Here is a 21,972-nt window from a genome sequence, read left to right on the forward strand (position 1 = left end):
CATCAAGGGTCTATTACATTCATAAAATTCATTTTTCATATGTCAGACTTTTACTGACTCACAACACATAGACACTTGACTCTACTTCCGGAAGACTCGTGTATTGAAATTAGCATCCAGAGACCTGCACCTGTCATACTACTGCTGTGAAACCCACACAGCCATGCACATAATTATCTCAATATCTCATCATCTCATCATCTTCATATGACAGGGTAAATCCATTTGATATGCTCTGATCAGTTCTTTCAAACCTCAGAATCAGCCAAATGGACCTCCTTCGACTCTCACCAACTGAATAACTTCATCTATTTGATTCCATTATATCACTAGAGTCAGGATCGTCTCATTCACAGGACACTCACAAATCAATACACCCTAAAAATCTCAACATGGTATTTCCTTTCCTGAAAATACTAGGTCTTGATCACACTTTAACCTCATTACATACATCATTTAACATATCAATGCACCACTCAATCACTTCATATATAAACTTTCTAAACAATCCAAATATATCTCAAACTTTACTTAAAACACATAATTAATTCCAAATATATGCTCTTTAAATCAATCATCATCTGAAATCACACAACCACTTCTCATCTAACATCTCACTTAAGTAATTCAACCAAAATATTCAAAAAGAATAGCTCAACTCATTTATATTATCATTCAAACACTTTCAATTCTCAATCACAAACAGTTTCAACAAATTATTCACCTTAAAATCAATATAAAAGATTCAAAATCAACCATTCCAGTCAATATATTACTTTACGTCATTTTCATTTTAATAATAAAATATTCAGGTATCATTTAAAATATACCACTTCTACTCTAAGGTTATTTTATAGATCCTTACATTCTCTCCAACAAGAAAAAAATTTCGTCCCCGAAAATTGACTTACCAGAAAAGAGATATGGATAGGTTTCTCTAATGGTTTCTTCTAATTCCCAAGTTGAATCACCAGATTTATCATCCCACACCACCTTCACCATACTGATGGTCTTGCCTCGGAGCTGTTTACTCTGATGGTCTTCAATCCTAACTGGTTTTGCTTCAAAAGACATGTTATCCTTGATTTGCACATTATCCACTTCCAACACATGACTAGGGTCTTGGATGTACTTCCTTAGCTGTGATACGTGAAAGACATTATGCAGGTTTGCTAATTGAGGAGGTAGAGCAATCTCATAAGCCACTGGACCTATCTTCTTTAGGATCTGATATGGTCCAACAAACTTAGGAGATAACTTCCTTGATTTGATAGCTCGTCCTACACCTTTGGTTGGTGTCACTCTCATGAACACATGAGAGCTGCAAAATCCAAAGGCTTTCTCCTCTGATCTGCATATGATTTCTGCCTACTTTGAGAAGCTTTCATTTTGTCTTGTATCTGCTTCACCTTCTCAGTGGTCTGTTGAATTAACTCTGGCCCAACCAAAATTGTTTCACCGTCCTTATACCAACATAAAGGAGTTCTGCATTTCCTCCCATACAAAGCTGCATATGGTGCCATCCCAATACTGGCATGATAACTATTATTATAAGTAAACTCCACCAGAGGCAACATCTCATCCCAACTTCCCAGATGATCCAAGATACATGTCCTTAACAGATCTTCTAAGGATTGGATCGTCCTCTCAGACTGCCCATCTGTTTGAGGATGATATGCAGAGCTCATTCTCAATCTAGTTCCCAAAGAATCTTGTAAACTCTGCCAAAACCGTGAAGTAAACCTAGGATCTCTATCTGAAACAATACTAGAAGGCACCCCATGCAATCTTACAATTTCTTTGATGTACAATTGTGCCAACTTAGTCATAGATATTCTCAAATTAACTGGAAGAAAATGAGCGTTCTTCGTTAGTCGATCAACTATTACCCAGACTGCATCATGACCCCTTACTGATCTTGGTAAATGAGTAACGAAATCCATAGCAATGCTATCCCATTTCCACTTAGGAATATCTAACTGTTGTAACAAACCACCAGGTCTCCGATGCTCTACCTTTGCCTTCTGACATGTTAAGCAAGCAACAACATACCGAGCTATTTCTTTCTTCATGCCTGACCACCAAGAGGACTCCTTCAAATCTTGGTACATCTTATTCATACCAGGATGTAGACTAAGATGACTCTTATGACCCTCTTCTAGAATCATTTTCTTCAGCTCTTCATTTGCAGGTATGCAAATTCTGCCATTAAATCTCAAGATCTCATCTTCTCCCATCACAAAGTCTTTAGCATGATTTGTACCTAGTAAATCCACAGTACGCTTCAGAGTAGGATCCTCTAACTGCTTTTCCTTTATCATTCTAAGAAAATCATTAGTTATAGTTAACTTACTACAACTAATATGATCAACATGAAATTTCACTCCTAAATTTAGATCTCTGAATTGCTCAATCAACTTTTGTTCTTCAATCATCATGGTTGACACCTGTACTGACTTTTTACTCAAAGCATCTGCAACTACATTAGCCTTCCCTGGATGATACATCAGTTGGAAATCATAATCCTTCAAAAACTCCATCCATCTTCTTTGTCTCATATTCAACTCTTTTTTATCAAACAAGTATTTCAAACTTTTATGGTCACTGAACACCTGAAATTGAGCTCCATATAAATAATGCCTCCAAATCTTCAAAGCAAACACCACAGCTGCCAACTCTAAGTCATGAGTTGGATAGTTTCTCTCATGAACTTTGAGTTGCCTTGAAGCATATGCAACTGGTCTTTTCTCTTGCATCAAGACACAACCCAAACCCTGATGTGAAGCATCACAGTAAACTTCAAAAGGTTTTCCTGTATCAGGAATCACTAACACCGGAGCACTAGTTAACCTTTTCCTCAGCTCTATGAAACTCTGCTCACATCTGTCAGTCCAAGCAAAAGGTTGATCTTTACGGGTTAACTGAGTCAAAGGAGCTACTACCCTGGAAAAATATTCAATGAACCTCCGATAGTAGCCAACTAAACCCACAAAAATTCTTATCTCAGTGACTGTCTTAGGACGTTCCCACTGAAGCACTGCCTCTACCTTGGCTGGATCTACTGAGATCCCCTGAGCTGATATTACATGCCCTAAGAAGTTGACTTCCTTCAACCAGAACTCACACTTAGAGAACTTAGCATATAATTGCTTCTCCCTCAGAATCTTCAACACTATCTTCAGATGTTCTTCCTTGGTTCTTGAATAAATAAGTATGTCGTCTATAAAGACTATAACAAACTTATCCAAGAAAGGACGAAAAATTCTATTAATGTAATCCATGAACAAAGCTGGAGCATTTGTTACTCCAAACGGCATCACCACATACTCATAGTGTCCATAACGAGACCTAAAGGCTGTCTTTTGAACATCTTCAGCCTTTACCAAAATCTGGTGGTATCCAGATCTCAGATCAATCTTTGAGAACACTGAAGCTCCATGTAACTGATCCATCAAATCATCAATTCTGGGCAGAGGATATTTGTTCTTGATGGTCAACTTATTCAACTGTCTGTAATCTACACAAAACCGAGACCCTCCATCTTTCTTCTTAACTAGAAGCACCGGAGCTCCCCATGGAGATACACTTGGTCTGATGAATTGTTTCTCCAACAAATCTTCAACTTGCTTCTTTAGTTCAATCAACTCTGCTGGAGCCATTCTATAAGGTGCCATTGACACTGGCCCAACTTCAGGTACCAAATCAATAGAGAATTCTACTTCTCTCTTAGGAGGTAATCCAAGTATTTCTTCTGGAAATACATCCATGAAATCCTTCACCACATGTATACTACTCATTTCTTCTTCACTCTTAACTTCCATCTGAGTTAAGATTACAAAACACTTTGATCCTTCTTTCAATTCTGACCACACATGCTGAGCAGACATCACACCTAACTTCTTGGAATCTGAAAACACTATTTTCTGTTGACCACAATCTATGAGAATGTGATTGGCAGATAGCCAATCCATTCCTAGGATAACATCTAGGTCCTGAAGAGGTAGACAGATCAAATTTATTTTGAACCTGCGTACCTCTACTATTACTGGACATTCAGAGCAAACTGTAGAGGTTAAAACTTTTCCTGATGTTGGTGTAGAGACCAACAATTCAAACGACAACTCCTTTACTAGAAGACCCAACTCCGCTACACATAAACTCAACACAAAAGAGTGTGTCGCTCCAGAATCAAATAAAACTCTCACATATCTACCAGCTATATAACATACACCTTGTACCAAGTTACCTGACTGAGATGCTTCAGCTCTTGACATAGCAAACACTCTCCCTGCTGCCTGAGGTCTGTTGCCTTCATTCCTAAACTGTTGAGAACCACCTGATGGAGTCATCCTATTTTTGTTAGGACAATCTCTAGCAAAGTGTCCCGTCTTTTGGCATGTAAAACATCTTTTCTCTGGAGTCCCCTTGGGGCACACATTGGTGATATGTGGTCCACCACAATGGAAACATCTAGGTTTCCATGGTTGTTGTTGCTGAAACTAGAGTGGAATTGCTCCTGCTCTATGCTGTGGAGGTCTAGCCTATGTTGTGGAGGTCTAGCATAAGGCTTGTGTTGTTGATGTTGCACCTTGGCCTTCCCACCAGAAGACCCTCCTGGGTGTGATCTGATTACCCTGGAATCACCCTTTTCCAAGGTCTCCACCATCTTCGCCTTCTCTACTAAGGCAGGAAACTCCCTAATGCACAAAGGTGCTATGGTCTTCTTTAACTCATGCTTTAAACCTTCTTCAAACTTCCTACACCTCCAAGTAGCTTGGGTGTAGAATCTGGCTAGGTACTCAAACCTAGTAGCATATGCATTCACTGACATCTCTCCCTGTTCCAACCTGAGGAATTCAGCTTCCTTTGCAAACCTTGCACTATCTGGAAAATATTTCTCCAGAAACCTCACTTTGAAACTCTCCCAATCTAATACTTCAGCTCTGGCTTCCACATCTGTTGAGCTCCCATCCACCAGAACTCTGCTTCTCCAGACAACAAATATGTAGCAAAAACTAATTTCTTATCCTCAGGGCAGGAGGTTGCCCTAAAGATCTTCTCTAACTCTCTTATCCATTGGTCTGCTTGGTCAAGAGTGGCATTCCCAGTGAACTTAGGTGGGTTGTGTCTCATGAACTCTGTCAATCCCATCTGCTCCTGAGGCTGACTGACATGGGAAGCTGTTGCACCAAATCTAGCAGTCTCCCAATGATGCATTGCTACCTGATGATTCTGAGCCATTGCCATATTCTGTTGTTGGATAGCATTTGCCATCATCTCAATAGTCCTGGCAATCTGGTTCATCTCAGAAGAAGGTTGGAGAGGGGTAGGAGGTCTAGGAGCCATTCTATAAAACACACAAAAAAGATTCATGCTAAATCCTAAGAATTTTAAACTATGTAGTTTTACTAACAAACAAACTAAAGCACACATAAACAACCCCATAACCCTTAGGTCTCCTAAGGTTCGAACAGCTCTAATACCATAATGTAACATCCCTAACTTTTACTTTTTTTTTAAAAAAAAAAAAATACAAAAAATATGCGTACAATATCTAATTAACATATAAACATATATTGTTTTCTCATATTTGTATCTCAAAATATATCCCTCTTCATAAGGATTTAATATATACATCCAAAAAGTTTAAAAACAAAACAAAGCATTCAATTTAAATCTATCTAATCCTTCTGCTGCTCATTGAGGAGTTCTATTACCTGCAATCTCATCTGCTCCCGTGTAAATACACGATCATCAGTTAGAGAAACAAACACAAACCAATAACAGGGTAAGCTATCTATATAAAATGTTTTGATATAATTTAAATTTTAAATTAATAAGCATAATTCATCAATTCTAATATGATTTCTCAAACCATCACATGTCTATTACATTCATAAAATTCATTTTTCATATGTCAGACTTTTACTGACTCACAACACATAGACACTTGACTCTACTTCCGGAAGACTCGTGTATTGAAATTAGCATCTAGAGACCTGCACCTGTCATACTACTGCTGTGAAACCCACACAGCCATGCACATAATTATCTCAATATCTCATCATCTCATCATCTTCATATGACAGGGTAAATCCATTTGATATGCTCTGATGAGTTCTTTCAAACCTCAGAATCAGCCAAATGGACCTCCTTCGACTCTCACCAACGGAATAACTTCATCTATTTAATTCCATTATATCCGTAGAGTCAGGATCGTCTCATTCACAGGACACTCACAAGTCAATACACCCTAATAACAATCTCAACATGGTATTTCCTTTCCTGAAAATACTACGTCTTGATTACACTTTAACCTCATTACATACATCATTTAACATATCAATGCACCACTCAATCACTTCATATATAAACTTTCTAAACAATCCAAATATATCTCAAACTTTACTTAAAACACATAATTAATTCCAAATATATGCTCTTTAAATCAATCATCATCTGAAATCACACAACCACTTCTCATCAAACATCTCACTTAAGTAATTCAACCAAAATATTCAAAAAGAATAGCTCAACTCATTTATAATTATCATTCAAACACTTTCAATTCTCAATCACAAACAGTTTCAACAAATTATTCACCTTAAAATCAATATAAAAGATTCAAAATCAACCATTCCAGTCAATATATTACTTTACTCTTCAAGAGAGACAATCCTGCAAGCAAAAATAATTGGAATTGGTGATCACGTCACCTCCACATCCAGAATCTTCTAACCTAGGGTTTTATTGAAAATAATAAGACTAACTCCCCTTACCTGAACTTTAGCTTATGCTCACTAAGAGCTCCAAATCTACCCAAAAGCTAAAGGTAATTAACCTGCACCACAGAGTCCTAATCAAAATCTAACTATATAACTAGGACCTTGAGTTAACAGAGATTAACCCGTACAAAATCTAAGATTAACCGTACAAAATCTAATAAGATCAAAATTAACTCAAAAGAAAAAGGAGCCAAGAAGGAACTTACTCAAAAGAAATCGGATAGACTTGTAGTCTTCGCTGCCAGGAGTCTAACGGTATATTCTGATCGTCAAACTGATGAGCGAAGAGATCAAAATCTTAGAGAGAAGGAAGAGAAAGGAAAAGGAAACTTTTAGAGAGATGGTGGTTATTTTAAAATGAAACCTGAATAACTGAATTTTCTATTTATATGTCATTTTCATTTTAATAATAAAATATTCAGGTATCATTTAAAATATACCACTTCTACTCTAAGGTTATTTTATAGATCCTTACAAACTTACAATGGCACAAGAAGACAATGAAGCTCGCACAAGAAAAGAGGAACACCATAGCAAAAACAAAGAGAAAACACGAAGCGCCAAGAAGAAAGCAAGTATGAAAGGTGGCGCGCTTTAGAATTAGGTAAAAAAATATTTAAGAATGCGGCTATTTGTAATAGCTGCATTCGTAAATGAAGTTAATTTAAAAAATGTCACCGCGTTTTCAATGAGAGCGTCTGACTGTAAAAACAAATTAAATAAATAGTCGTTGTTTGTACATTTTGCTCTAGTGCAACAATCACCGTCTATTTGTCCAGTAATTGAAATACACAAAGGTTTTACGAGGAACCATCATCTACATCTTGGTTTTAATCTAAAAAATATCACCCCATTTTGATGGAGACGTTTAAAAATAAAATCAGTGTATATTAGTTCTCCTGCACTAGTACGAATAAAATGACCGAGAAGATACTCAGGACTATGGTTGAAAATTTTACAGAACGAATTCAGGCACTCTTTTATTTATTTAACGGTCAAATAGTATTGCAATAGTATTGCTATTATTGAAGATGATTGGTTGAGTTTCGAAGTTTACAATGATTTTATGTTGGATATCTCTCTTGTAATTTTTTATAATAAGGCTCTTTTTTTTTTATCAAGAATGAGGCTTGTTAATATAATTAAAAATATGGATGAATAGATGATAGGACACAAGTCATACCAGAAGGGATTAACCAAATACACTTATTAATGGTTTACATAGATGAATTAGACGCGATAAAAAAAAGATTAGATTTTCTAATTTTTGAAAATTCTAGATTTATAACTAAATATAGAACTAATAAAATTCAATTTTACACACTAAACAATCATTGATATATAAATGTTTTTTTAACATAATAATATAAATGAAAAAAAAAAGTATAAATGGAATTGATGTCACAGTGTTAAAATTTGAGTTAAAAGAGCTGCTAAAGTGATGTTAAGTGGAACTTGAGTGAATTATGATCTCTATAGAGCAACTTGCGGTTCTTGGAAGAATATCCTAGGTATTGGTATATGATACTGTTAAGACACTGTCTCAGGCTCAAGAGATTAACAGTTTCTATGAAACTTAAATCTGTTGTTCTTGATTTAGCACCAGCAAATTGCTTGTACTCCTCAAACACAGAAGATAAACACCAACTCTGCAGTTTTCTGAAGCATCCAACAACGCAACCAGTTCGATGCTGCATATATATATAGAGAGAGTATTAAACAAGAATATTGATCAGATTTTCAAATATATGAAAAATATTGTTGGTAATTTGAAGGGAAACAACACCAGAAGTAAAAGTAAAATGATATATACCTTTCCTTGATTACAGTGAACTAGAACTGGGTGATTTCTCACGTCTGAAACCGCGAAAATGAAGCAAGTTAAAAAATATATTACCAAATCACGATTCGAGAGATAATAGTCAAATTAAGAGTTTAGAAAAGCAAATATCTAAATCTTAGGATGTACAAATAAATATAATTATTTTTATGAAATTATAATTTATTGTCAATAAATAAATACTTGGTGGAAACATTTTTAACAAGACAAATTTAGCTTAAAAATAACTTCTTTCAATATAATTGATTTATACATATACATACCAATTAAAACTTTGACGGCCTCCAAGATCGAATCCTTAACGCCAGGCACAGAAAGATCCTGCAAAAAAAAAACAAGTATTTGCATAGAAAAAAATGACTTTAAGTTTTTACTACAGTCATACATATCAGATCATCATATTTATAGGTATGGAATAAAATGGAAGCATCAAAATATTGGAGACATTAACTCTAAATAAATATATTTTATAGTGTATAAAGTAAATTATATTTATAAATTAGATGGAGTTAAACTTATTAATATGATACTATAGTTAATAAAGGTTAAAGTAAAGCTCTTAATAGCAAGAAACATAAAGAAAGTTAATTACCGTCTTGCCTTGAATACCAAAGTGGAAAAACTGAATATTTTGTGACTGAAGAAAGTGTAGATTTTGTTGTGGATAGGGTTGAGGGCACAAATATCTGCATTCATTCACCAAAATGAGACCCAATGAATTTTCGTTATACCTGGGAAAATGAACGATGTGGAGGTTAAACTTACACCACGGAACGAAGATTCAGAGTTTCTAGAAAAGAGAAATTTGAAGATCGAGGGAAACTGGATCGAAAAAGGCCCTCCTCCACCATTGAAAAGTTAGTTGGAGCAACCACAACGTCGTCTTCTTCCTCTGTTATCACCACTCCCACCATAGTCGTTAAACCTAATTACTGATATTATTCTTTCAACCTTCACTCACAACAATAACATGGTTACCTTCAATCAATATATTGCGCCTTTTTACTTTATAATAATACACTTTAGAAATTCAAATTCTGCGCTTTTATTTTTCTGTCTTTAATCATCCTATCCAATAATATTTAGTAAAAGTGGAAATAGATATAAACACTTATAACCAATGATTGTCTTTGTGGACCGAATCAACTTGGAAAGTTTGAAAATCAAATGCATGGCGGCTTACAAAAAAAAAAAAAAATACCCGATTTTTCGTTTTATTAAAGTTATACATGGTAGTTATTTTAGATAAATAAAAATTAACAAATTTTTAATCTTGTTAGATTCAAGGGGATTCATTAAAGCAAAATGAAAGAAAAAATAGGACTAATTGGACTTGTCTTTCACACTTAATTAAAAATTTAAGTACTCAACAGTATTATATAAAACTTTATCATTATCTCAAGATCTCGTCATTTTAATATTTAGTATTGTACTTTTACTCAATAATATATTATAAGACTTTATCATTTTAATACTCAATAGTAGACTTTAAAAATTCGTCGATATTAAGTATTATAGTTTCCATTTAATTTTATCTAATAAACTTATCATAATTAGTCCACCAATCAATAAAATAAGAAAGAATTCAATATTTAATGCAGGTATGCTCTTTCAGTGAAGTGATTAAATCATCCACAAAGAAAACAGTTCCACTAAAGGAAGCTTTAAGAGATGAAACTGAGTGGCACAGATAAAGCTAAGATTACATGGTATCAAGCTCTACCCGTAATCGATTTTTTTTTTTTTAATTTTGTGTTACTTTTGGTAAAATATATTTGTTATGTCTCTATGAAAGTTCAGTTTATTTAAATTATTCGATTATATAGTATGCAAAGTCTAGTTTTAAGAATATGGAAGATACTTTTATTATTTTTGTCTTTAAAGATGATCCATTGTTTGTGATGTATTTAGAAAACAATTATATCAAAATCATTAAATAAAATTTAATTATCTTATTTGAGAGCTTTTTAGGATTAAACTAACTTATAACAAGAAAAACCATCAACGTAATATAAAAAAGTTAACTGTTGATGTAATATTTTAAAGATTTGTTTTGTTTTCTAAGAGATTGTGCAACTTATTTTTATTTAATTCCATGAAAAAATAAAAAAACATGTTATTAAATGAAGAAGATTCTAAACATGTATATCTTGCAAGACTTATAAGCATAGTCTTTCTGGTTTCAACAAAGAATTATGCAGTCAAATCCACACGTGGGTAAAAACAAACACACGTGCAAAATTGCAAATGGTTTCAAATTTCAAAGGCGTCAAAACTGAAAAAGGCCAAAGTTTAACCCAACCCAAGGAACCAGTCTTAGACCACCTCTTACCTTTGAATACTGGATTTTTAAACTCTAATTGAAACTACTTTATTTAGTTGCAACAATAAAAAAAGAGTTTATCATGAAAGTTAGTCATATATACTTCCTTTCCACAAGTTATTCAAAGCAGTTTTTAAAACACTTAAATTAACACCATAATAATTTAGTAGGAGAGGGACAACAATATGTGAAATATCACTACAATATCAGGAAATAAAAACCAATTCTAGAGACAAAAAAATAATTAGTTACTGATCCTGCCTGTTGATCAAAACGCTGGAGCTTTGCCTCGTCAAACTTAGATCGACGTATGCACCGTGTTTGCCTCCGTCCTTCGCCGCGATCCACCTCAAGAACCTGCAAAAGACGAAACGGCGCCGCTGCAGCCGATCGCACTCCAACGCCCAAGTCAGTGACTGAACCACCAATTACTAAGAGTAACACTTAAGAACTCTAAGGAACAGTGAACCAGTTCTCTCTCATTATACTCAAGAACTCGCAAGCGTAAAGAAGACAATCTGAACGTGCGTACCTCAGAAGTTCGTTGGAAACTCTTATATACCTGGACACTTTCTCTCTCCTGGAAGTTACACATCTGGACACGTGGCTCGCATCCAGCTGTACACGTGCCATCATCTGGAGCATCCTTGACTTGGGCGCTACTTCTGACTCTCCTTTGGCTAAGTTACTTATGCACGATACTACTCAGTGCATAGTTGTCTTGGAGCGCGATCTCTTCTGGATTGGCGAGTTAAGGTGCCTTCGTACACACCTTCCCTGTGGTCTCGCCGGCCGCCTTCATGATCTGCACCACCTGTTTCACCGTGTATGCTCAAGCAAGCCGTCCCCCGACCTCATCCTCTGGCCAGCTGGGAAATGTCTATCTGCCTTCATCTTCGGCGATGTCCTTGTTTCGACGATCTCTAATCACTTGGTCGCCTGGGTTTACATCTGGCGACTTCATCTTTAACCCGGTGACCGCCGATATAGGTATGGTGGAGATCGGAGCACGCCAACTTAATAACTGGCGACTACGCAAACCCCCCGACCTCCCTCCCTTCTGCTAGCCAGGTGTCCCGTCCAACACGCCTATATAATAGCTCGACGCCACGTCATTACTCCCGACTACCAGGGCGGTACACAAGCAGGGCGGTACAGTTACTATAATTACTAAATTAGAGATCATTTTAAAAATTAAAAAAACTTTTGGTTTCTAAATTAGTTTTTATTATTGTTAAATAGTTTCTAAATTGATATCTAATTAGCTACCAAGGTTTTTGCTACCAAATTTAGAATCTAAATAATTGGTAGTTAAAACCTTGGTAGCTAATTAGATACCAATTTAGAACCTATTTAACAATAATAGAAACTAATTTAGAAACCAAATTTTTTTTAGTCTCTAAAATGGTATCTAATTTAGTCACTATAGCAACTAATTATTTTTTGTCTCTAAAATTGGTTTCTATTTTATGATTTTCTTGTAGTGTGTATCAAGTTTATGGATTAGTCAAGTCAACATCTGTTTTTAGAATGCAAACATGCTCACAGTGTTTGGTCAATGAGTTTCAGATGGATCGACATCCCATGTGTCAAACACAATGACCTAAAGTGTCACTTTGAGAATTTTCATCTAGTTCAGGTGAGTGACAAACAAAACTTGCTCTGGAAAGGTCTTTGGGCAGCGATAGTGAGGAGTATCTGGGAATAAAGGAATAATGTTGTCTTCAAGCAAGGAGTAGTTGATGTTGAAGAGATTTTTCAGAAGGCACAACTCAAATCCTGGTTGGGGTTGGGTACCCTCATATATAACCACTCGTTTGTGGATTGGGCTATGAACCCCCTTTCCATGCATTAGAAGCTTTACGTAATTTAATAAGGGTGGAGGAAGGGGCTCACGGTCAAGAGAAGGTAAGTAGAGGTTTGTGGGAGCTACAAGGCAGGGGTGGTCTACTTGTGAAGGGTATGTACTACACAAGCAAACTGCTACATAAGGACCTCTGCAGTGCCTCAGTCATCACTCTGTTGAGTCAAATAACCAGCCAGTTTGGCCTGTCATGGTTTGGGCATGTGTTGGAGAAAAGGAAGAAGAAAGCTGAGAAGTAGAATCTGTTGAAGATAGCTATAGTCTCTACTCAACTTGCATAAAGAAGTATTTGATGAAGACATCTTGTTTGAAGGTTTATGAAGAATGTAGTTCATGTGTCTTGTTAGGTTAGAATTGGTTTAAATAGACTTTTTCACTTTGGTTCTACCTTATATCACATAACCATAATGATAAGCTCAAGGACAAGGGTGTCTTATAAAGTGTTTTCGAAATTTTGTTTCAAGTTTTTTCAAAAACTGGTTTATTGCACAAAAAAATAATCTGTTGTTTCCCAGAAACTACTAGGTATCCACTATGCAATCAATCACATATTACAAACACACAACCACCAAAGAAGTGATCTTGATCCCCTCAAGAATACACACTTCCTTTGGCACACCACAATCACACCATAGATCAGAGCACCCTCTGACTCTGTGAACACAAGTCCTTACAAAAATACAATTGAAGGAGGAAATAAGATTGATCACACCTGGTACAAATCAAATCAAAGTACACAACAAGTCCTACTTCACTCTTAGAGAAATATCCAAAGCTTTAAGCAATCTTGGAGAAAACTTGATTTCAAAAATTGATCTTGTAACCTTAATGCTAAGAGAGTATAACATAAAATTTATACTCCAACTAGCAGTTGAAAACATTTATTATAAAAGCCATATCAATTTCAAATCATTTCAAGTAGATTTAACAAACTTAACAAAATTCTGTTAAGGCAGTTAAAAAAACAGTTAGTTGTTTTGTCAAAACAACCGATTGAATTAGTTTGACAACAAAGTCAACCAAATTCAAATCTTCCAAAACTAGTTTCAAAAACCTTAAGTATGAAACAATCAATTGAAACGATAAAACAACTGGTTGCTTTTCTACTGCTTCATAAAACACTCTTTTAAAAGGATTTGAATTAAACCAACTTTTGGATTCAAACTAAGAGTGAATTAACAAATTCAAAATACCCCATAAAACACTCAACTAAGCTACAACCAGCCTTCAACCAATCCATGGAGATTTAAATTCATCAAAGCTCTTCTTCAACAAAATGTTCCCTTAGTAATCACATTTTGCATATAGTTTTACAACTGCTTTTATTGAGAGTTTTAAGAGAGTTTTTAGTTTTTGAAAGTTTTCTAAAAAATTTCAAATGCTCTTGTGTTGGTGTCTCTTGGTTGGTGTTCTTGCCGGTTGACTTGATTACCGGTTGACTCGAACGGCAATCTCTGGCCCGCCTGTCTCCATCTGAGAATCGAACTTCCATGGGTTGAAGAACGCTTTCTTGCAAAGACAAAGGTAGTCCTAGCAACCGTTTGCACTCCGACGCTTATGTCAGTAAGGGCTAAAGAAATAGTAATGTGTATAAGCAGTTTCAGTCTTAGAAACGGCGTACCTAGCCTGGGTTCTTACCACCCTATTTATAGGTTGTAACTACGTTACTTCTACGATGCTCCCACGTCTCTTAGTGGGCTTAAGGTTCCTAGGAGAATGTCCTTGCGCCGCTATCACACAATCTTAGCACAATTTGGTGCATAGGACTTCCCTTTTCTAGAGTGCAAAGACCTAACAGCGTAGCCGCCAAGGTACCTATTCACGTACCAGCGCTTGTGCCATCATCTGTTCTGCGGGTGCCCTAAGTATTCACGTGCCATGCATGCAGTCTTTCCCTAGAAACCCTAACCCTAACAGGCCTTAGTGCCTCCAAGGAACACTTGCTTGTGTCGTACCCAAATGTACCATACACACCCCATGCATGATCCTCTCGTGACTTAGGTTTTTTCTGGTATCGGGGTGTTAACCCATGTTAACTCATGCAATCTGTGGGACCCAACTTACGTGGCCCACCCTTACTATTAGTCCACCGATGTCCGATGTCCGATGTCTTACTCTCAGGCCGATGACCAAGGTCTGGCCTGTACACAAGCCCCCCAGTCTCGAGCTGTAACTTGTTTTAGTGAAGAGATTAAGTGATCGTCTACGCCGACCTACGTGGCACTGGGTGATAGGACATGAACAGTGCACCAAAGTGACATCTCACCTTAATTTTTAAACAGCGTACACGTGGCAAGATCAACGGCTAAGACTCGTTGGCGCTTGCGCTTCTTCGTATACGTTAAACCTTTCAAAACCCCTACGCTCTTCACTGTTTCATTACTTCACTTAACATTTCTCAAGCATTTCCTACTCTCGAACGCTCTGTCTTCTTCTTCAAAAACCTCTACCGAACCCTAACTTATTCAAAGGTATGATTTTTAATCCATGATCGCCCTTGCTTTATGATTTTGATGCTCATAACATGCTATAACTGTTCTGGGACGTTTATATTTTTGCACTTTATGTTTTCTGTTCTTCGTTCGCGCACTCTCTATTTCTGGGTTTCCTGAGTCGCGCCATCTTCTTCCTCTAAAGCATTGTTTTTTATCTCTTATTTAGCTCTCTTAAGATGGCTCAACCGAATCCTTCTCTGGCCTCAACTCCAAACTCTACCCCAACCACAACTCCAACCTCAACTTCACCCTCGACACCAATCCCAACTCCTCATTCTTTTGATTATAAGTCTCTGTATCGTTGGGCACCTGATGCCCTTCTAAAGGAAACCTCCAATTTTACTTCCTTCACAAGCATTGCTGCTTATAGGAAGAAGCAGACCTGTCATAAGTCTCGTGTCTTTGGCAAAGACCACGACAAATATGTGAGGATGGTGCCTTGTAGGGTAGGTGAGCCTGTGTGTTCTGACGAGTCTTCGGACCTCAAGGGACCTTTCTGCTTCATCTACTCCACGATCTTTTGAAGACTTGGCCTACGTCTCCCCTTCACCCCGTTCGAACGAGCCTTTCTTACTGAGGTGAACGTTGCCCCCGCCCAACTGCACCCTAACAGTTAGGCGTTCATGAGGGCCTTCGCTATCTTGTGCCACTGCCTTGGCCATACGCCATCAATGGACGTGTTCCTGTATTTCTTCGAAGCGAAGAGCCCGGGCCAGAAGTTGTGGGTTAGCTTCAACGGTGTCGCTGGGAGGGTGTTGTTGACGCTCTTCCAACAATCCTATAAGGGCTTCAAGAAGCACTTCTTCAAAGTGTGATGTAACAGGAGGTACCCCACTCTCTTGGACGAGTTTCTTCTTTATTGGGCAGAGAAGCCCAATCTCCAGAAGCCCAGGTGTCTCAAGGACCTACCGAGAGAACCCCCCAAGCGCCTCTTCTCCTCCTGACTTGGTGGTACACGAAGGCGCGGGGGGGGGGGGGGGGGGGGGGGAGGGAGAGTGCCCCTAGAGGGGATTTTGGAGTGCCTCCCGCTGCTGAGCTGCCCGCCTTTCTCCAAGAGGTTCTTTAAACCTTCCAAAGCGAGGAAATGGAGAGCCAGGGCGAAGACCCCCTTCCTCATCGCATCCAGTCGCGCCTCGTCCAAGGTACAAGAATTGCAGGCTGAGATGCAGGAGCTAAGGGAGGCTGCAAGTCAAAATGCGCTCCAAATCTAAAAGCTCACTCAGCGTGAAACTGCTTTGCATCTGGAGCTAGAAGACCTTCTCCAAACTGACAAGGAGACCAAGAGGCTCCTATTTGAAAACTCTCAGGAGGTCCTGAGTGCTCTGGCGAAGATTCTGCCTCTCCGAAATGAAGTCATCTCGTTGCAGGAGAAGGCTGAGGAGACGCAGGCCAAGATGGCCAGGCTGCAAGAAAGGGCGACCCAACAGGAGGTGCGTCTTGGCCAACTTGAGAGAGAGCTAGTCCGCAAGGACGAACTCTTCAGCGAGATCAAGGAAGAACTCACCAGTGACGCTGCTGGAGCCTATGGTGTCGGGTTTGAGGATGCCATGGCCTAGGTTGCCTGTGTGCATCTTGAGGTGGACCTCTCCCAAACAGGCCTGCCAAGAGAATCATCGATGGGCAGTTGGTTGACGCCCAGGAGTAGCTCCTTCATTATTGCAACTTAAGAGTTTAACGAACAATTTCAGCAGATTGTATATATATCTGCTTGTTTATAAAATCTGTTGTATTCTTAACTTGCCCCTTTCTCGTTGTTAACTGCTTTGTGTGACTTGTTAGTCTAACAACGCTTTAGGGCCTTCACAACTTAGGTAGCACATTTCTTTACTGCTTGTTGACTTTGATCTTTGTAAAAGCCATGCCTACCCAAGCTCTCACTTCGCCCTAACCTTTCCCAAATGAAGGTAAGGGAAACGTCGCTCTCGGTCTTGGCTCATAGGTCAAGGGAGATCTTTAACTAGGTACCACGCCACTCTCAACCTTGTCTTTCAAGATAAGGGGGACCTTTGACTGGAAACTAAGCCGTTCTCGACCTTGCCTTACAAGGCAAGGGAGGTCTGCACTTAGTTGGACTCTGTTGAAGATGGGAAGCTTTGATGTGCCAAATCTAAGTGAAGCCTAAAGCTGTGTGATGTTTTAGGTTTGGGTTTTGGTTTGGGGTTTAGAATCTTTGTAAGATCAGTTTTTGAATCTCAGACAAAGCTCATTTTAAACTGTTTTTAAAGATTAAAGTGTTTTTCCATGCAAAGGGGAAAACAACGGATTAAAATGTCGAGATAATCGGTTGTTTGTAACTTAGATGGCAAAGAAGGTTTTAAAACTGTTTTATAACTGACAAGAGCATTCAACCAGTTAATTCGTGGTTTTAACCAATTAAATGTATGTGCTTGTAACAGTTTTTGAAAATCTGTTTCTAACTTATTTGCTCCAACGTTAGCATTTCAAGTATTATAAATATGTGTTTCATTCAAACATTTAAAAGATTACGAGAGTGATTAAGATTGATGAAACAAAAACCTTTTGATACTCTGAGTTGAGATTGATTTGAGAGATTACCAAAACTGTTTGTGAAAAGGTTTCAACCAAGTTTTTAGCAAGATTGCCTTGTGCTTTACTGTCTTTCAAAGAACTGATCAATAGGGTGCTGGTGTATTGTATTTTACCAGGTGTTTTCTAATCCTGTTCAAGTTCTTGTCATTGTTCATATAACATTCTGTATATCTGTGTAAAATCCTGTAAATTCAGTGGGATTCTGGCTTGAGGTGGTTGTTGTGTGCAAGAAGAGTGAGTAGGCTTTGTGGGATTCAAAGTCACCTTCTTGTGTGTGGTGTTTGTCTAATCTGTGATTCGTTGCATAGTAAAAACTCAGTAGTTTGATTGAGGACTGGATGTAGCTCTGTGATTGAGTGAACCAGTATAATCTATGTGTGTAATTCTATTTATCTAATCTCTTATTAAACTATTTGTATTTTCCATTGTCATAAACAATCGGTTAAATCGCAACTTTAATCGATTACATTTCTGATTCCAGATTCTGTTTGACTATTGAATTGGTTTTCTGAACTACTTTTCTGTGCTGTTTGTTAAAGCTTCATTTTGAGCAAAGTATTTGTGAAAATAGTTTGAAAACAATTCAACCCTCGCTCTTGTTGTAGCCATCAAACCTAACAGACTCGACTTTCCCACCTAAGGATAAGGGAGACATGTAATTAGGACCCATACTAGCCTTGCCTTACAATACAAGGAAGTGATCTTTCTTTTTGACCTCGCCCTACCCGTATAGAGGCAGGGGAGGATTTTAACTAGCAACTATTTTGTTCTCGACCTTGGCATTCCCACACAAGAGAGAGGCTTACTAAGAACCATGTTCTTCCCAGTCTTGATGTTTCTAACCCGAGCGAGATGCCCGTTTTACTGACCTGGCCTAATTGTACCAAGGTAGGAGAGGATTTTAACCGTTTGAACCATACTGTTCTCAACTTTGGTGAACTCACACAAGAGAGAGGCTCACGAAGAACCATACTATTCCCAATCTTGGCGTATTAAACCAAATGAGAGGTTCGTTTTACTGACCTCGCCCTATCTATTCAAAGGTAGGAGGATTTTAACTTTAACTGACCTCGTCCTCGCTGTAAATAGTCAAGGGAGGATTTTAATAATTGACCTCATCTTTGCTGTATGAAGTCAAGGGAGGATTTTAACAACTAACCTCATCTTTGTTATATGAAGTCAAGAGAGGATTTTAATAACTGACCTCATCCTTGTTGAATGAAGTCAAAGGAAGATTTTAACGGTTGAACCATACTATTCTCAGCCTTGCTGAACTCACACAAGAGGGAGGCTCACTAAGAACCATGTTATTCCCAATCTTGGCATATCAAACCAAGGGAGAGGTTCATTACTACACTGTACAAAATATTTCTTTTCAACTAAATAATTTTATTGGGTGACCCTGTTAAAAAACCCTTATAAGGGAAAAAGAGTGTCCCTTAAAACTGTGTACAATGCAATAATCTTAACTGAAATAAAACTTGAGGTTGGTTGTGTTCCACGTACGAGGGATTGCTCCGCCTTCTAAAGTCTCGAGCCTGTATGCTCCGTTCTCAAGGGCCTCTGTGCGGAAGGGACCAGTCCACTTAGGAGAGAACTTGTTTTCTAACTGGTGTCGGTGGTCTCCCCGCATTACCTGGTCGGCGACCTGGAACTGCCGACCCCGATCTCCCTCTCCAGAACCTCTTCTGCAGGCTTGGGTAATTGTGACTAGGCGACCTCTTCTTCCCTTGGAGGTTAGGTGGTGACTGAGCACATTCATCTCTTTGTCTTGAGGCTGTTCTCATAGCACCTCTTGGCCTCCTTCTGATCAGACTTCATGGTGATCACGATTCCTTCAAGGGAAGGCAACTTCATCTTCATGTGCCTTGACGAGGCCACTGCTCTAATCCTGTTCAAAGTAGGTCTGCCTAAAAGAATGTTGTAGGTTGAAGGAGCGTTAACGACAAGGTACCTGATGTTGGCAGTGCGGGAGGCTGAACCGTCAGTGAAGGTTGTCCACAACTCTATGAGCTTCCACTGTCATCACTCCTTTGGCGTACTTCTTGCGCTGGGAGGCGATACACCCTCTTCCAAAGAATCCTCCTGCAATGATGTTGATTTCCCCATGGATGGGAACCTCATGCCCCTGATCTCCTACTGGGGCCATCGTCAGGGCCCCCTGGGACTCTTGCAGGTAATCTTTCAAGAATTCGCCTCTCACTAGTCCATCTAACTGAAAACCCTGCGCCAGACAGCTGCGTAGGTTATGACCAATAGCTTGGTGGAACTCACACCAAGTGGTTTTACTGAGTCCTAGCCTCTTATCAGTCGTCGGCAGGGGCTTTAGTCTGCTGGCCACGTCAAGGATGGTGATCATCTCTTTAAGGTCCACCTAGAAATTGTGTCTGGGTGGAGTGTTTTCTCTCGTGCGTTCTTTGGTTTGGGGCTTCCTTACTTCGTACGACGGTTGTGCTCCTGGGGCCTTTGTTTCCGTCGTGGCCTTAAGTACCCTCATGGGCTGAGGATGGCCTGTTCCCCGAGGTCGGACATGGCCAACTATACTGCGTTTTTTAGTGACGCGATCCTCTGCGACGATGTGTGCCATGGCCCGACGCCTGATCTCGCAAAACATCTTTGGGCAACATCTGATCAGCGAGTCGCTGAAGGGTCCTGGTAGCACTCGTTTGGTGAAGGCATGCACCGTCATGGCTTCGTCCTTGGTGTGTAGCCTCACCACTTGTACCGCAAACCTGTTTAAGAATTCTTTCAAGGACTCTCCTTGGTACTGCTTTACGTCAAAGAGATCGTAAGAGATCGGAGAGGGAGCCCTGTTGACAATATTCTATTCTCTGAACAACGTTGAGAATTGGTCGAATGAAGTAATGTGTCCGTCAGGGAGACTGACGAACCAGTCCAACGTTGAACCTGCCAGCATACTCATGAATAGCTTACAGTACACGGCATCAGAACCTCCTGAAAGCATTATCTGGGTGTAGAACGCTGTGATATGCGCCTTTGGGTCCTCTACACATGTGAAAGTGACCTTCGGGCCCATGGATGTGGTTGGTATCACGGTGTCCATGATCTCTTGAGAGAACGGCATGGGGGGAGCCTTAATTGGCAGCAGCGGGGCTCGCTCATCCACAACATTTTCTCCTACGTTCTGCAAATTCATGTGTAGTTCCTCATTGGTTCTGCGCAGCTCTTCATTGTTTGCTTGCGATCTGGCCAGATTAACCTGGAAACAATCCTGGTCGACTCTGGATGCTACTACCGCCTCCTGAAGGGTGCGTATAGTCTCCATGAGCTGTTGCATCGAGACGTTATCCCCTCCTGAAGGCATAGCAAATCCTTGTCTCGTGCTCCTCATGTTGCTGGTGGCTCTTAACACGATTGTGAATGAGACCTATCTTTATCGGGCACCACGATGGGCGTCAAATGTTCTTGCCGGTTGACTTGATTGTCGGTTGACTCGAATGGAAGTCTCCAGCCCGCCTGTCTCCACTTGAGAATCAAAATTCCTTGGGTTGAAGCACGCTTTCCTACAAAGACAAAGGGTGCCCTAGCAGTCGTTTACACTCCAACGCTCAAGTCAGTAAGGGCTAAAGAAACAGTAATGTGTATAAGCAGTTTCAGTCTTAGAAACGACGTACCTTGCTAGGGTTCTTACTGTTGAACCAAGTGGTGTTCGAGCTTTGAAGAATACAAACCCTTTGAAGGATGTTGTGTTGAACCAAGTGGTGTTCAATGTTTTGAAGAATCCAAATCCTTTGAAGGATGTTGAAGCCTTTGCTTTGCTTGATGTTGCTGTGCTGGTTTAAGCTTTGTTCTGGGGTAGTTTATATGTTGTAATCCACCCTTTGATTAAATCTCAAGCAATTAGCATCTCAATCTTTATGAAAGTAAAATGTTTTTCAAACTAATTTGAAACAACCGATTGTTTTGTCGAATCAACCGATTGTTTATACATAGGTGTTTTGAGAAAGATTGAAAACTGTTTTTGAATGGTTGAAACTGTTAAGTACCAAAACAACCGATTGATTCGAGGAAACAACCGATTGTTTGTTTTGGAATCATAACAGAAAAACTGTTTTGTGTTTGACTGAGCTTTAAATGCTTTAACTGTATACGCT

At 38.9% G+C, this 21,972-nt stretch overlaps 1 protein-coding gene across 1 annotated transcript; it reads right to left on the reverse strand.

Annotated features, from left to right (window-relative positions):
• Positions 1-8,121: 8,121 nt before the first annotated feature.
• On the reverse strand, positions 8,122-9,616 carry LOC137828455 (inositol diphosphatase DSP3-like). Its single transcript, XM_068635043.1, has 5 exons — positions 9,391-9,616; positions 9,218-9,311; positions 8,889-8,946; positions 8,599-8,642; positions 8,122-8,476 (listed from the first exon to the last, which is right to left on the reverse strand). Exons 1-5 carry the CDS (start codon positions 9,537-9,539, stop codon positions 8,219-8,221), a joined length of 603 nt encoding a protein of 200 aa, XP_068491144.1. The 5' UTR covers positions 9,540-9,616; the 3' UTR covers positions 8,122-8,218.
• Between the last annotated feature and the right edge of the window lie 12,356 nt (positions 9,617-21,972).

Source organism: Phaseolus vulgaris, chromosome 7 (assembly GCF_000499845.2).
Source record: "Phaseolus vulgaris cultivar G19833 chromosome 7, P. vulgaris v2.0, whole genome shotgun sequence".
Taxonomy (NCBI): domain Eukaryota; kingdom Viridiplantae; phylum Streptophyta; class Magnoliopsida; order Fabales; family Fabaceae; genus Phaseolus; species Phaseolus vulgaris.

Coding starts and splice junctions, on each gene's coding strand:
- LOC137828455 (XM_068635043.1), bottom strand. CDS start 9,539: ATGGTGGGAGTGGTGATAACAGAGGAAGAAGACGACGTTGTGGTTGCT. Junction 8,947..9,217: donor TTGGTATTCAAGGCAAGACG/GTAATTAACTTT, acceptor TTTTTTTTGCAG/GATCTTTCTGTGCCTGGCGT. Junction 8,643..8,888: donor GGCCGTCAAAGTTTTAATTG/GTATGTATATGT, acceptor TCGCGGTTTCAG/ACGTGAGAAATCACCCAGTT.